General features: G+C 41.7%; 1 protein-coding gene across 1 annotated transcript in view; it reads right to left on the bottom strand.

The window, feature by feature from the left end:
• The window catches only part of Dnah14 (dynein axonemal heavy chain 14), a 258,755-nt gene that overhangs the window by 91,394 nt on the left and 151,004 nt on the right, over positions 1–16,357 (bottom strand). Inside the window, exons 47-52 of the mRNA XM_021185047.2 lie at positions 14,290–14,351; positions 13,435–13,616; positions 11,962–12,090; positions 6,777–6,914; positions 4,146–4,313; positions 2,857–3,027 (exon numbers count right to left, since the gene is read on the bottom strand). Of these exons, the coding sequence (XP_021040706.1) occupies positions 2,857–3,027; positions 4,146–4,313; positions 6,777–6,914; positions 11,962–12,090; positions 13,435–13,616; positions 14,290–14,351 (850 nt within the window). The remainder of the gene's footprint in view (positions 1–2,856; positions 3,028–4,145; positions 4,314–6,776; positions 6,915–11,961; positions 12,091–13,434; positions 13,617–14,289; positions 14,352–16,357) is intronic.

Below are 16,357 nucleotides of genomic sequence, written 5' to 3'. Positions count from 1 at the left end.
AAGTAAAAAGGCTTACTGCACATGTCTCTGGATAGTCCCTGTCCTCGAGGACATACACCCGTTAAGTACGTTATCTGGTCCGTTTGGAAATGGCCCTGTGAGGATGCGCCACGTCAGAGGCGGGACAAAAATTCTATATAAGGCACAGGGCTGGGTTCCTCAGAGTCTTCGCATCCGTGTGTAAGCTTATGCTCTCCCTCTCAAGATGCATTAAAGCTTGGCTGCAGAAGGATCCTACTTGTGTGCCGTGTCGTTCTTGCTGGTCGAGTGGGACACGCGCAAGACCAAAATGTCAAAAGTATGTGCTGAGTTTAAAAACTGATCCACACTGTAAATTGACAAATTGTAGTTTCATATATGTAGGGAATACAATGTCTTTATAATGTGAGATAATAACTAAATATGCATCAGTGTGTCCAAGAGTTCTCACAGACTTCTCCATCCTGTGTAAGAGAGGCACCATTGTCCCGTTCTTCCTATGCCCACCTTCCCTGCTTCTAAGCGGTGGACCTCTTTAGACTGTGCTCACAGTGGGACTGGTCTTTCTGAGTCTGCATTATCTCACTTAGTGTGATGTCCATGACCTGAGTCTTGAACAATGGCCATGGCCAGGGATGAGCCACGGGAGGGGACATGCAGCTGTGAAGGCGGAGGTGGTGGATAATATGCTGTATTCTGGTTGGAATACAGGGGGGTGCACTCAGATTTCTGGCATACATGCAGGCATGGGCACTAAGGCCAACACGAGGGCATCTTGATGGTGGAGAGGGTGTGATGAACTCTGATGAGGAATGGTTTCCAGCATGTTGAATATTTCACAGTCCCAGGGTAGCATGATGCAGGGTTAGACGTCTAAACCTATAGATTCAAATCTCTCTCTTAAGGTTCATGTTATTTTCACCAAATTCCTTGCCTGTATTTAAAATGTAAGGAGGCTAGAGGGATGGCTCAGTGGTTATGAAAACTGGCAGCTCTTCTGAGATCCTGGGTTCAATTCTCAGCACCTACACGTGTGTGTGTGTGTGTGTGTGTGGGGGGGTGGTGGGGGTGGGCTCAAATCTGTCTATAACTATTGTTTTATAGGATCTGATGCCCTCTTGTGGCGTACATACAGATGACACCTATATACGTTTAATAAATAAATTTAATAAATAAATTATAGATGTAAGAGTATTTTTTCAGTATCATAATAGCTTAGGTGTATCACTATGCATTAGAAACAATTCTAAGCCGGGAGTGGTGGCACACGCTTTTAATCCCAGTACTTGGGAGGCAGAGGCAGGTGGATTTTTGAGTTTGAGGCCAGCCTAGTCTACAAAGTGAGTTCTAGGGCAGCCAGGGCTACACAGAGAAACCCTGTCTCGAAAAACAAAAAACAAACAAACAAAGAAAAGAAAAGAAAAGAAAAGAAAAGAAAAGAAAAGAAAAGAAAAGAAAAGAAACAATTGTAAATTATCTTCACCAACCCTACATCTGACAGAGGGCCAAAAGCCAAAATTCATAAAGAACTCAAGAAGTTAAACATCAACAACCCAACCAACCCAATTAAAAAATGGGGCACAGAACTAAAAAGAGAATTCTCAACAGAGGAATCTCAAAAGGCTAAGAAGCACTTAAAGAAATATCCAAAGCCCTTAGTCATCAGAGACATGCAAATCAAAACAACTCTGAGATTCCATCTTACACCAGTCAGAATGGCTAAGATCAAACATTCAAGTGACAGCACATGCTGAAAATGTGGTACATCTACACAATGGACTATTACTTAGCTATTAAAAATAAAGATGTCATTTATTTTGCAGGCGAAGGGATGGATCTTGAGAATATCTTCCTGAGTGAGGTAACCCAGCCCCAAAAGGAAACACACGGTATGTATTCACTTATAAGTGGATATTAGTCATAAAATACAAGATACCCATGCTACACTCCACAGACCCAAAGAAGCTAAACAAGGTTGAAGGCCCAAGTGAGGTTGCTTGAATCTCAGGAGGAATGGCCAGATGGCCATGAGAATGAATGGAAATCTGCAGCTGACAGGGGTTGGGAGGTAGGGGGCATCTCCAGACAGAGACCTGGGATTAGGGAGGTGCCCAAGAATCAATAGGGGTGTGTTTAGCTGTGACTCACAGCACTGGGGATATGGGACCTCATTGGAGCAATAGGGACACCAACCCACCACTTTCAACCCAAAATTTGTCCTGTCTACAAGAAATTCAGGGATGGGGATGGAGCAGAGACTGAGGGAATGGCCACCCAATAACCAGCCCAACTTGAGACCCATCCCATGGGCAAGCACCAACCCCTAACACTATTAATGATATTCTGTTATGCTTGCAGACAGGAGTCTAGTGTGGCAGTCCTCTGAGAGGCTCCACCCAGCAGCTGACTCAGACAGATGGAGACACCCACAGCCAAACAGTGGATGGAGCTTGGGGATGCTTATGGAAGAATAGGAGGAAGGACTGTAGGCCTAAAGGGGATAGGAACTCCACAGGAAAACCAACAGAGTCAACTAGCATGGACCCTTGGGGCTCTCAGAGACTGAACTACCAACCAAAGAACATACACAGGCTGGACCTAGGCCTCCCCACACATATGTAGCAGATGTACAGCTTGGTCTTCATGTGGGTCCTGAACAACTGGAACATTAATAGGAAGCAAGACTTGATCGTTTTCCTCATAGTTCAAGCTTTGCTCTCAGACATCTTTAAGAATGGAATTCTTAAAACCAAGTTGCTTTCATTAGTATTAGAGACATACCTGAGGACATTCATAAAATAACACCGTGTGTGTGTGTGTGTGTGTGTGTGTGTGTGTGTGTACACAAGATTCCACTTGAGATGTTTTCCAACGTACCTGTAGATGATTCTGGAGTTCTGTTGACAGAATCTGGTAGAAAAGGCTTTTCTCGCTGTGATCAATCAAACGATCATGAAACACGCGGCTGGCTTCGTGAACTAGGAGCAGAGCAGCCATCTCTTTGGAGTTAATTACATTCTTATCTGCCTGCATCAATCCTAGCAGAAGCTGAGAGACCAAAAGGTAACACATGACCAACATTTGCTGGTGTATGTTACATAAACACATAGACTTTCCAAGGTAAGATTCATTGATTTCTGTAAGTGACAATCTGAATGTTTTTATGGGACAGGTGAGTTAAAGCCACAGAAAATAGCTACAGGACGATAGTGTCTCAGGAACCTCTGAGAGAGGCTTACCAGGATCAGAAGCCATAGCTGGGCAGATGCTGCCACACGGATCACAGGGAGGGACTTTTTATTAAAAGCTTTTGTTTTTTGTTTTTTCTTTGAGACAGGGTCTCACTCTGCAGCTTTGGCTTGCCTGTAGTCCAGGCTGATCTCGAACTCTGAGATCTTCCTGCTTCACCTCCGAGTACTGGATTAAAGGAGCTACCACACACGGCTGTGAGGTGCTTTCTAATATTGATGTATTCAACATTTTAAGTTTAGATTAAGAACACCAGTGCAAATCAGGGCCAACCTTCTACAGCAAGGGAAGAAAGATACTATTCAATTCTTTCTTTCTCTCCTCCCCTCCCTCTCTTCCTTTCCTCTCTCTCTCTGTCCTTTCTCCCTTTTTTGTCTTTTTAAGACAAGGTTTCTTTGTGTAGTCTTGGCTGCCCTGGAACTCAACCGATCTCCCTACCTCTGCTTCCCAAGTGCTGGGATCAAAGGCACGTTCCGATAGTGTGGCTCCTGGGTAATTATTTGGTTAACTCACAGATGGGCTTGAAGGACTTACATAGGTTCACTTCCTTGCAGCCACAGGAAACTCCCCCAGACAAAGCCAAACCCAACCCCACACTATGACTTGCCATTTCACCCACACTATGACCTTGTCATTTCCTCTGCCCAGGATCCCAGCTGGTCCTCTCACAGCCTCACTGGGTTTATTAATGGACCCTCTGCTTCACATTATTTGAACAATTCTCTTCAGTGGACATTGTGTGTGGCACACATTGCCACTGTGAATGTCCCTTTTCATACCTTCTGACAATCTGATGTGGGTAGTACCAACAGAGAGGTAGGAGGGGAAGGAGGGAGGGAGACAGAGACTCAATGCAGCAAAATTACATCTCAATTTAAATGTTAAAAATAAGCTAGAGAACTAATTTCACAACAAACCTTAAACATGTCTCTGGGATTAAATATATAGTGGCATTTGGTTGGCGTTGGCAACAGTTTCTTACAGACTTCATAATATATGGCCAGGGAGCAGAACACAATCTGATCTCTGCATTTCTGAACCTCGTTTACGAAGTTATTGATGGAGAAATACATTCCCAAGTGAGCCTTTAAAGAGAGAATTTTATCTTTAGTTAAACATGTAAATGTAGGCTGCGGCTAATTTTACTAGGATGGTGGCATGAGTGCAAAGGCACTTTGGGTGTGGGCACCAAAGATGATACCAGAGATCATAGTTTGTCACGTGGCCTATAAGGGATGTAATGTGTATTCTTTGGGGACAATTTGGTGTCCCACCTCTGTGCACACATCAGTTGTGGTACTCTCTCATCTTCTTGCTTGCCAGAGAGGCAAGTGATAGAATGTTACCTCATCTGGATGGCTATACACATGGCCTTTCCTTAGAGAGTCCAGAAGGTCCTCATTGGAAAGATGGCTCAAACTGAAGTACAAGGAAATTTATACATCTGATGTGTGAGGTTGCATAGAATATAGTAACTGTCTTCAAAATTAATCTTGCATTTCCTTTCTTTAGAAGCTTTAAAGGTATATTAAAACCAATTTTATACAAACCCCTGGTGATTCTGATGCAGGTGACCATAGGCTACACCCAAAAGAACAACTGCTCTAGAAGAAAGTCCATGTGGGAGCCAAGCCGGGCTGGCCGAGGAGATCCTGCCTCTTATGAGAAAGTTCATGGATTGGAACACAGTGCTCACACTTATGAGGTAGTGACCAAGCTCCGTGCCAGACGTGCAGGACCCCAGTCAGGAGAATCGCCTCTCGGGACTGCATTAGATACATACCACCCACATTTCTTGTGAACAGTCAAAGTGATTTCAACATTGAGATGAGTCATAATAGTCCAGAAAATACAGGAGAAATAATATTTGTGAAGACAAGAATAATTTCTCAGTGTTAGTGGCCTTAAGTCTCATACTTCTCCATCTAATGATCTGTTTTTTTCCAAGTAGAAGGCGAGCGAGGTGGAAACCTGTGTATACCCTGCCCTGACAGTCAGGCACTGAGCTGGGTCACAGATGGGAGGGCCAGAGGCTGATGCTCTCTAGTCTCTTGACTCTCTCTTCCTGGGCTGACGACTTAACCCTCTCTTGCTCTCCCCAGGCCACAGGCTAATGGCTTCTGGCAACTGACTTCTGCTGACAGCAGCAGGGGGTTGAGGAAAGAAACTTAGTTACTTGGGCTCTTGACTCAGGTACCTCTCACTGGCCAGGCAAGGGCTCTAAGTTCATTAACTCTTTGTGAATCAGAGAGAAAGGGAAAGAAAGAAAGAAAGTCGGGCACACACACAGACATACACACTCTGGAGGAAGCAGAAAAAGGGCTACACCAAGCTTTACTTTTGCTTTCAGCTTTTTATAGAGTTTTACACAAAAGTCTTCTATGTAAGAAAAAAAAATACCTCATAGATAAAATGTTACACAAACGGGAGTTATGGCAGAATGTAGATTATAAATTCAAAGCAGTGTTTCAGTCTATAAGTTCATTATAAGTTCAAAGCAATAGTTTTACATGGCCTTGCTTTATTATAGTGCACACCTATGGCTTCATCTTGGACCTGACTTAGAATGAATTTTTTGTTTGTTTGTTTGTTTTCTTGGTCATTTATGTGTCCCGAGCCTGCTTTCTTTTCCTAGTGCAATTAGTCTATGACACGTGAAGGTTTACAGAACTCTACTTGCAGCTTGTATTCTATAGGGGGCTTGGGAAGACTTGTATCAATTTACAAGTTCTCTAAAATCATTATTAGGAATTATGAAATCATCAGTTCATCTAAACAGCATTACTACATGAAAGTATGTCTTCATATTGATTCTGTACGAAATTTGCCCAATAGGGTGGATAAATACCTAGGAAATCATCAAGCTATGGAGTAGGGGCAGGAAAGGCCTCTCAGCAGTGAGAAGCAATTCTGGGACAAAGTCTTCAGGGTCTTTCCCTCTCAGAGCTCACCCATCCCAGCCCTGCAAAACAGTGGGCCGTGTCCAGAAAATTCACTGGCTTGCCATAGCCTTTCCTAGATGGCTTCTGTCAGGGAAGATAGGGTTTATTTTATCTTATAGTTCATAGACCACCATCCAAAGAAGGCTAGGGCATTGACTCAAGGCAGGAACTTGGAGGCAGAACTGACATAGAGGCCATGGAGTGGGTGCTGCTTATTGATTTGCTCCTCCTGGCTCATTTAACCTGCTTTCTTATACACCATAGGACCATTTGTTCAGGGGTGGCATTACCCACAGTGGGCTGGGTCCTTCCACATCAATACCAATCTAGATCATACCCCACTTTCTAATCCCAGCACGTGGGAGCCAGAGGCAGGCGGACCTCTGAGTTCCAGGCAAGTCTGGTCTACAGAGAGAGTTCCAGGATAGCTGGGGCCATGTAGCAAAACTCTTTTTCAACCCCTACACACAAAAAGAGAAGATACCCAGGTATGTCTAGGTTTGTGTCCAGTTGACAGAAACCAACCAGTGTAGTAGAGTATTATAGCGTTCTTGAGAACCTGGTTCTATCCCAGTGGAAGTAGGGAGGGAGGGCCAGATACATCACCTGGAATACCGTACATAGGGCACTCTGTGGAGGATGAGGCAACACCAGCGTGGAGAAGTGTTTGAGGAGACGGGGACTGATCTCCTTCCCACTGACAGAAGAGGTATAAGCAGCAATTAGAGAGAGATCCTGAATACTCTGTGGGAAGAGTTTTAAAGGAGAACGCATCTATAAGAAGTAACACAAATATTCACATCCCAGCCCCAAGTTGAAGAATTTAGGCAGACATTTAGATTACTATTTACTATAAAAAAGTTACAATGGTAATAGAAACCTGTGTTCTTACAGGTAACCTGCCAATAAATTTAACTTCAAGCTACTTCTAGCAGCCTTTCTAAATGCCATCAGGAAGTAGCCCATTAAAAAAAAAATGACAATCACTTCCAAATGTGAAACTATTAGAAGAAAACACAGGGGAATACATCATGACACTGGCCTGGGAGCTCACAAGCACAAGACTAACGTAGACAGGTGGGATTAATCTAAGCAGGAAGTTCCAGCACAGCACAGTAGTTGACAGACTTTGTAAGCAGATGTTGGCAAAGTGTTACCATCTAGGGTATACAAGGAACTCAAATAGCCCAAGAGCCCTCCTACCACAAACAATTCAATTAAAATTTGGGAAACATTTTAACAAAAGAAAACATAAACAGCAGGTGAATGAAAATAAATGTTGCATGTATCACTGACCATTAGGGAGAGTCAAATAAAAACAATCACGAGCTATCATTTTATCCCAGTTAGAACAGCTACTAGCAAAAAGACAAGAAATGGAGAAGGTTGATGAGGCTGAGGTCTCATAAACTACTAGAGGGACTGGAATTAGCACAGATATTAGGAAAAACAGGGCATAGGCTCCTCATTAAAATGGAATTGCTAAATGTTCCAATGATCACACTATTGAATATATATTCATACACACATATTCAACAGAGATAAAATCAGCATATAAAATATAGCTGCATTCATTGCACTATTAACAACAGAAAACAAAAACCAGAATCAATTTAAAGGCCCACTAGTGGATAAAGAAAATATGGTGTATATATGCAATGAAATTCCACTAAATCTTAAGAAAAGGAAGTCCTGTCACTTATAACAACACAAATGATCCCAGAAGACTTATGCTAAGCAAAATAAGCCAGACACAGAAAGACAAACACTGCATGATCTCATTAATTTGGAGGATCTAAAAAATGCAATACCAGACATTTCCCACTAATAATTCTAACTATAAATGTTTTAATTCCCCAATTAAATAATGTAGACTTGTAAGTTGGATAGTATGCTGTAAAAAATACAGCTGACTCAAAAAAGAAACTGTGAAAGAAAGTATGGAAATTAATCAACCAAGAAATGAAAGTAAAAACCATTCTGGCATAACTACTTTGATAGCTAATGTGAATTATATGTCAGCCAAAACCCATCAGAAGAGATATGAGACAACTATCATATATTAACAAATGAGCAATGCACCTAGAAGCTGTAAAAATTGTACATACATGTTCTTCAAACATTGGGACTTTAATAAAACATTAATGGACATAAAGGACAAATAGGTCCTGATATAATGACATTGCATGATGTCAACAACGCACTCTCATCAATAGGTCAATAAGGGAACTTCAGAATAACCTACAGCACATGAATTTAACAGACATTTGCAGAACAGTTCAAACAACAGCTGTGAAATCCATATTACTTTCAACAGCATCTGGAACTTTAAAAAACTGTTCACACTTTAGCCCATAAGGCAAGTCTCAGCAAAATGCAAATGCATTGAAGTAATTTTTTTATGGGGCTATTATGAAATAAAATCAGATCTTGTGCGTGCCTGACTCACTAGCAAGAACGACGCTGCAACAGGATCCTTTTGCACACGTTTATTGGGAGAGCTTGATTGCAGAGGCGAAGAGACCCCAAGCCCAGAACTGGTGCTGCTTATATAGGCCTAGGAGAGGTGTGTCTCACACCCAGATTGGTTGTGCTTGGGTTATGCTTACCACCTCATTTGCATGCCTACATCTGATTGGTTAACTTCTCTCTCATCTGATTGGTTAACTTCTCTCTCATCTGATTGGTTGATTTTGGTTAATTCTCAAAACTTCATCTTGGCAAAAAAAAAAAAAAAAAAAAAAAAACTTTACTGCCTATGTATGCGTGGTGGCCAGCGGAAGCCAGTGCCACCCTGCAACGGCACATGTGGCTTCCCACAATCAGACACAAGAGAAACCCAAGAGATTAAACTATATACTCTTGAATGACCATTGAGTAACTAGAAGAATCAGAGTGAAAATAAAAACCTTCCTAGAATCAAATGAGACTGAAAGTTCAGCTCATCAGTCTTTGGGATGCAATGAAGGAAGCTGCTGAGGTGCAGTTTGTAGCTGTGAATGTTTATATTAAAAAAAACCAAGAGGAGAAAGTGGAGAGGGGAGTGAATTATAAACCCCAAATAACTATACACATGTGTGAAAATACTGTAATGAAACTCCTTATTTTGTATGATGACTTAAAAGGAATAAGAAATAAAAATCAGATCCCAAATCAATAGCTTAATGATGCATTCCAAAGTCTTAGAAAACCAAAAACAAGCCAAATGCCAAAGTAGCCAGTTAGGAAAAGGCAGTTCTCCAATAAACTGTCTCTGGACAACTGGAAAGGAACATGTAGAAGGAAAAAAGACACCCAGCCCCATAGTAGTACAATTTTATCTAGTTATAAAGAAGAGTGAGCCTGATATAGCTGTCTCCTGAGAGGCTCTGTCTGAGCCTGATAAATAGAGATGGATGCTCACAGTCAACCATTGGACTGAGTACGGTGTCCCCAATGGAGGAGTTAGAGAAAGGACTGAGGAGCTGAAGGAGTTTGCAGCCCCATAGGAGGAACAACAATATCAACCAACCAGGCACTCCAGAGCTCCCAGGGACTAAACCACCAACCAAAGAGTTCACATGGAGGGACCCATGGCTCCAGCTGCATATGTAGCAGAGGATGGCCTTTTCGGACATCAGTGGGAAGAGAGGCCCTTGGTCCTGTGAAGGCTTGATGCCCCAGTGTAGGGGAATGCCAGGGCAGGAAGATGGGAGAGGGTGGGTGGGGAATACCTTCATAGAAGCAGAGGGAGGGGGGATAGGATAGGGGGTTTGGGGGGAACCAAGAAAGAGGATAACATCTGAGATGTAAATAAAGAAAATATCTAATAAAAAGATTAAAAAGATATAAAAAAAAGAGTGAATTTGGGCTGGATATATGTCTTCATGGTTAGGAGTACATATCTCTCTTGCACAGAACTGAAGTTTGGTTCCCTAACCCACATTCTACAGCTCACAACTGCCCCTAAGTCTGTCTAGCACCAAGGGATCCAACACCCACTTTGTCCTCCATAGGTAACTGCAGTCAGGTACACATACCCATACAGACCTGAACTCAACACACATAATTAAAAATAAAAAACAGGAAAATGAAGTCAAATCATTTGAAAGGCAGTAGGTAGAACCAAAGGTCACTATTACACAAAGACAAACACATAAAGGAAAATGCTGTGTTTTCTAGATTTAAATACAAAACACATACATACACACACACACACACACACACACACACACACACACACACACACACGCATGCACATGACATGAATGTATAAGGGGCCCATGAAAGGAGAAGGAAGGGTATGTACGAATAGGGGAGGGAAAATTCAGATTTGACATGAAAACATAAGTGGAACTATTTGGGGGGAGGGGGGAGGAGGGAAGAGACCAAAGTGGAGAAAAAGGGAGAGGGAGGAAGAAGGGAGACAAGTCAGAGCGGTACAATGTATGAAAATGTTCAAAAGAATACAATGTATGAAAATGTTCAAATGAAGCCCATTGTTTTGTATGCTAATACAACATCAATTAAAATACAAAGTAGGATCCTGTATATCTCACTAAAGAAAGGTGATTTCAGAGGACTGTGAAGGGTAGCAGGGACAGACATGGGGACAGGCTGGACAACAGACACCAAGTTATAGACAGCAGGGAAAATTCTAGAGTCCTACTTTGCAACTGAGTAACAACCCTACTGTACATCCCCAAATCACTAGGTGAGAGGATCTCTGGATGCCATTCTTTAAAGGGAATGATAAATGTTTGTGGTGATTCATGAGCTAAATGCTCAAATTTCATGGTTGCATCTTGTATAAATATAGCAAAATGCCATACTGTACCCATGGGTATGTCCAATTATTCTACATAAATTAAAAAATAAAATTATACAAGGAGTTGTTGGAAAATGAGCAATATGTAACAGGCTAGCAGAGAGGCGAGTTGAGTGGTCACAGGAATGTATCTGTGATGGCCTGGGATGAACAGATGCTGGAGGTAACATTGTTATGACCCTGATACTGGGTAGAGCCAGAAAAGAATCTGGTCTATCCTGATGGGGCATTGTTGACACTCCTGTTTCTTCCCATATCCATGTCAGGGCTGCAGAAATCCCACTAAAGACCCGCTGCTATGACTGTTCTCTGGTCACTTCAGAGATTTTGTTCAGGCTGTGTGATCCAGGACCCACCTCCTGTTTTGTTTTTTTGTTTCTTTGTTTTTTCTCTCTCTGTTTTTTTTTTCACCGTTCTCAAATTGTCCCTGGAGGAGTGCATTGGGGAGGAGTGCATTGGGGAGGAGTGCATTGGGGAGGAGTGCATTGGGGAGGAGTGCATTGGGGAGGAGTGCATTGGGGAGGAGTGCATTGGGGAGGAGTGCATTGGGGAGGAGTGCATTGGGGAGGAGTGCATTGGGGAGGACTGTATTGGGGAGGACTGCATTGGGGAGGATTGCATTGGGGAGGACTGCATTGGGTACCTTCTCTCTGCTTTAGGTGAACTGTAATTCCGACAGTCTGGCTGGTGTCCAGCCAATGTCCTAGTGAGCACACTTCATCTGGGATCCTGACTTAAGTCTGCCTGAGACTATTTGCAGTACACTCATCTCATCTTCAGGGGAGAGATCGGAGATCAGACAGTTAACATGGGCCAAGTCAGTTTTGGAATGAAGGGCTTTTGATTTCCAGAGAAGGAATCCAATAAGGGCCTGGCCATTAGCGTTAGCAAGGTCACCTAAACAGGCTTTCTCTGCTGTTCACTCAGGATGCTGTAAGCGTTTAGGAACATTTGGTGAGGAGAAAATCTTAGCACATACTGTACCTTCCACATGTTCCTTTCAGTGTCATAAACACCTCCCATATCTAATAACTGTCTGATCAACTCCAGGGGCGGCTGTGCTCCACATGCGTCTACTATCGGCATATTCAAGTCATCAATAAATACGACAATCTTAAGGGAGACAGAATGTTTAAATAAATTAATTAGTACAACCTTTTAGAAAATTATGAATTGTGGCTATTAATTCTGATACTGCTCAAGACCGAAACTGCATGCAATAACCTGCCTTTAAAGACTAAAAACAGAAGATCAAATTTATTTTGCAGATGTGGTCATAGAGGACAGTGAGTGCCCAAAACAGCAGGAACTCTGTCCAACTCAGCCCCCAGAAGGACTGCACGATGCTCTCGGGGATGGTTTGATGCTGATAACTGCAGTTTGGCAGCTTAACTGCAGCACTTACGAGTGTGCCAACTACAAAGCATATTCTTATCATGGGCTGGCTTTTGGCTTTGGTATAGAATTTGGCCTTTTCTATTTCATACGCACTCTGGGTTGGACGGGAAGTTTAGAAACACATTCCAGTTTTAAATCTATATTACTTTTTGCCTAGGAAAATATTATGCAGCCAAGTGTAATGATTATAATCTCTGTGTAATAAACTCTTTTGATTGTTTTTATGTTTTGTGAAACAAAGATACAGAGAGCTGCTTTAACTTCTGAATTGTTAACCGTTGTTGTTGTTGTTATTTGAGGAGAACAATGGTCCCCCCTCCTCTAATACAGTCTAGCAGCCTTGTTTCTTGCCTGCATTCTTGCCTGCATTTTCTAATGGTGTGATTATAAGTTGCAGAAACGCTTTCAAAATCCCTAAAGTTTACTTATGCAAACAAACATCTATCAGTTCTATCCAAATCTTCAGTTGAAGTCCACGGAATCTGAGGCAAACAGTTAAGGTCCGCTATTAGGTGGCAGAGCAATGTGTGCAGGGACTCGTCGGTGCCTGTGCAGGCTTATTTATGGATCTTGGGAACCTCTTGAACCTGGGCTAATTTCATAGTATTGAATGGGCGTGAGTGATCACAAATTCCAATGGTGACTCAGACAATAAATGGATGATGGATTCCATGCCAAGTAGACTAGAGGTGAGAATAAGGGCATCCAGTGCTCTAGTCTCTGTGTCTGTAGGTTTGAGAAGTCTCTCTTTCTCTCAGAGCTTCATGCAGAAGAAGAAAATGAGCTAGAAGCTACAGCAACAACACCTCAGTGGCTAATTTAATTTCCAGCCAATCTTTATCCAGATTTTGATTTAGTCTTCTGGTCTCAGTAAGTCCCACCCAGGACAACTCACTGTACCAGAAGAGAAGTGCACTGATTAGAGGATCAAAGTACCTACTGCAACGGAGTCTTTCAGCAGTGCCCAGCCAGGGGTGTGCATTCTCCTTTCTGTTAACTAAAGCAAAGCAGCTCATTCATCAGTTAGTGTGCGCAGGCGGCGTAGAGGGGCCGTCTTACCCTGTTGTTCTTTGGCGCTCCCAGAATGTCTTTGGTTCTTCTTACTAACTTCCGCAGAAGCAGCTCCTTGGTTTTGGCAGCTGTCATGGTGCTGGTAAAATTTATTGTGGAGACTATAATTCCTTTATCATTTATAACAGTGCTGTCATTAGCTTTAGCCTCTTCTTTCTTTGCACTCTGCTCTATGATGCCAAAAAAGACAGACAGACAAATTTAGAACAGTTTAAGTGATTTTTGCTTTGTTTGTTCACAGGAGTGTGAAATTTAAGGAATTTTCTCTTGTTGTTGACCTTTAAATGACAGTGCTCCAAAAGAGCAGCAGCAGCTTTGATGGTTCTAGACTTTCCCACTGAAATCTGTATGTGGGCAACCATAGCACATGTGGTGGTATGAACCCTTTGTCATGGATGTTAGATACTTCTGACCGAATGGCTGGGAAGCAGCATGCAGCATATTTTCAATTAATCTCATTCTCAGGGTAAGACCCACCCAGGGGGATGCATGGGGCGATGCTACAGTGGCTGGCATGAGACATCAGCTACTGCTGGCACTTCCGTTTCTGTTGTGCACTCTAACAAGGGATCTACACAACCACAGCTTTCTCCTGTGCTGTGCTGAGAAGCAGGGAAGACCACAGCCAGATAGCACCTCTGGATTTCATTTGCACTTCTACCAGGGGTAGAAGTGCCCCCTCCACCAGAGCCACTGTGCTTGTTCAGTAGTTTGAATGGGTCCTGGACAACTTCCCACAGACTGTGTTTGAAACCAACAATTCCAGATTTTATCCTGTGACTCCGCACAGTGAGGGATTGCTGGCATGTGGCTACAGTAGTGATCCCATGACTTCATACTTACCAAGGCCTGCTCCAATTATTTTGGTGGGCTCACCAATCAAGATGTTGATATTCTGCCTGAGGCTGTTGGAATCAAATGTTTTATTGAAATTAGTTTATCATTTTAACTGTAGTATTAAAGTTTTAACAAATTAAGAACAGATAATTGATTTTACTTAGATTTCCCACAAGAAAATGTTTACTTTTTTTGTTTACATGTTTATAGTCTTAAGACCTCTCCAAATTCCATTTTCTAATTCAGCTGAAAAAATAGGCTTCTCTAATATTTAAACAATGTGAGACTTAATTTTAGAAATGTGTATCTCAGAAATTTTTATCTGAAAAACTTAGGTTTATATTTTTTCTTTTAGGAAGAGGCAGACAGAATGCAGAATGATAGGCACAAGCCCCTTGTAAAAGTCTGTTTTATAAATAGATGATTTATTTCTATTACAACACACTGATACTATGCAAAAACATATATGCAAAAATATATGTGAGTATATTCAAGGTGCATTTTTTTTCTAGGAGGAAAATAGTTTATAGCTACATTTTATGTTATGCAAAAATATGTCCTTCTAAAGTTGAATTTAAAATAATTGCTGTTTCTCTGATATAAAGGAATGAATCCAGCTGTTAACACCGTGGGAAAAGTAAAGATTTTCTTCTAAACAAAAAATTAGAGCAGCATAGCAGTAACTATGGAGACGAAACCAGTAACAAAGAAACAAAGAAAATCCCCTATCAAACAAAAGTCATCTCAGAAGTGTATGGCTTCACACTAAATTCTAAGGCTCATATACTAACATAGAAGGAATATTTCCAAACTCATTTCACAAGGGCTAGCATGGCCCTGGTAAGAAAGCCAGAAAAGTGCTACAGGTAAAGAATTTCAGGACAGTATCATTTAGGAACAGAGATGCAAAATAAATAAATAAATAAATAAATAAATAAATAAATAAATAAATAAGTCAAATTTTCAACAGAAAGCTAACAAACTCAATCCAACAGTGCATTAAAGAGACCACTCTTCATGGCCAAGTGTGATCTGTCCCCAGCATGCAAAGGTGGTCCAACATACACAAATGAATAAAAGTGATACATCATAGTAACAGAATAGAGGAAACAGCTTTAGCCATCATCTCAATAAGGAATCACTGTACTGAGAACTATAATGAAGTCAAAAAGTCACACAGATATCCGGAACTATGGCCTGTCTTCATGGCTTAGAAAAAGTAATACTGTTACAATGTTTATTCCATTACTCCAAACAGACACAGCAATCCTGAAGGGAAAGAAAGAACAAGGCAGTGGAAGTCATCAGAGGCCTGGAGAGATGTCTCAGAGGTTAAAAGCCCCACCGCTGCTGCAGAGGACTTGAGTTTCGTTCCTAGTGTTTGCACTGAGCAGCTCATAAAGACTCATAACTCCAGCTTTGGGGCATATGATGCCCTCTTCTGTCCCCTCCAGGCTTTCCCATTCATATGCACATCCCCCCCAGCAGATATATAGTTTAAAAATTTAAAATTAAAAAAGTATATAATAAGATGCATATTTATCAAAACAGTCGTACAGTACCATAAAAAGAGTGACTAAACCAGGTGAAAGGGTTACAGTCTGCAGTCTCCACTATACTAAGAATCCGAAGGAAGTTCATCTTGTGGAAGCAGAAAGAGGGGTAGGTGTCAGGGGCTCAGGTGAGGTGGGAGCAAACGGGTGTCTGCCCAAGGGTGCAATAGGAGGAGATGGATTTCAAGGTCTATCACGTGTGTATGGAGGACACAGCAACATGATCTGCAAAGCTGCTGGAAGCACACATTTTAAGTGTTCTCACTACAAAATGTATATAAGTGACATGAAGTGATGGGTATGCTAACCAGCTGACATAATTTTACAATGCATGTATATATCTAAACAGCCCATTCTGTCTCACAAATATATACACTTATTATGTGTCAATTAAACACGAACATTAAAATTAAGGAGAGATTGGGAGAATACTTTTCTCTTATTGTCTCATTTGAATAATTCCCATCATTATATAAAAGATCTGCTTTGTAAGAACAAACTCAACAAGCATACATCAAAGA

Source organism: Mus caroli, unplaced genomic scaffold (assembly GCF_978045245.1).
Source record: "Mus caroli unplaced genomic scaffold, Mus_caroli_1 scaffold_1, whole genome shotgun sequence".
NCBI classification, from domain to species: domain Eukaryota; kingdom Metazoa; phylum Chordata; class Mammalia; order Rodentia; family Muridae; genus Mus; species Mus caroli.
Note: the sequence above shows the minus strand (reverse complement) of the source record. Positions and strands in the feature narration are given on the sequence as shown.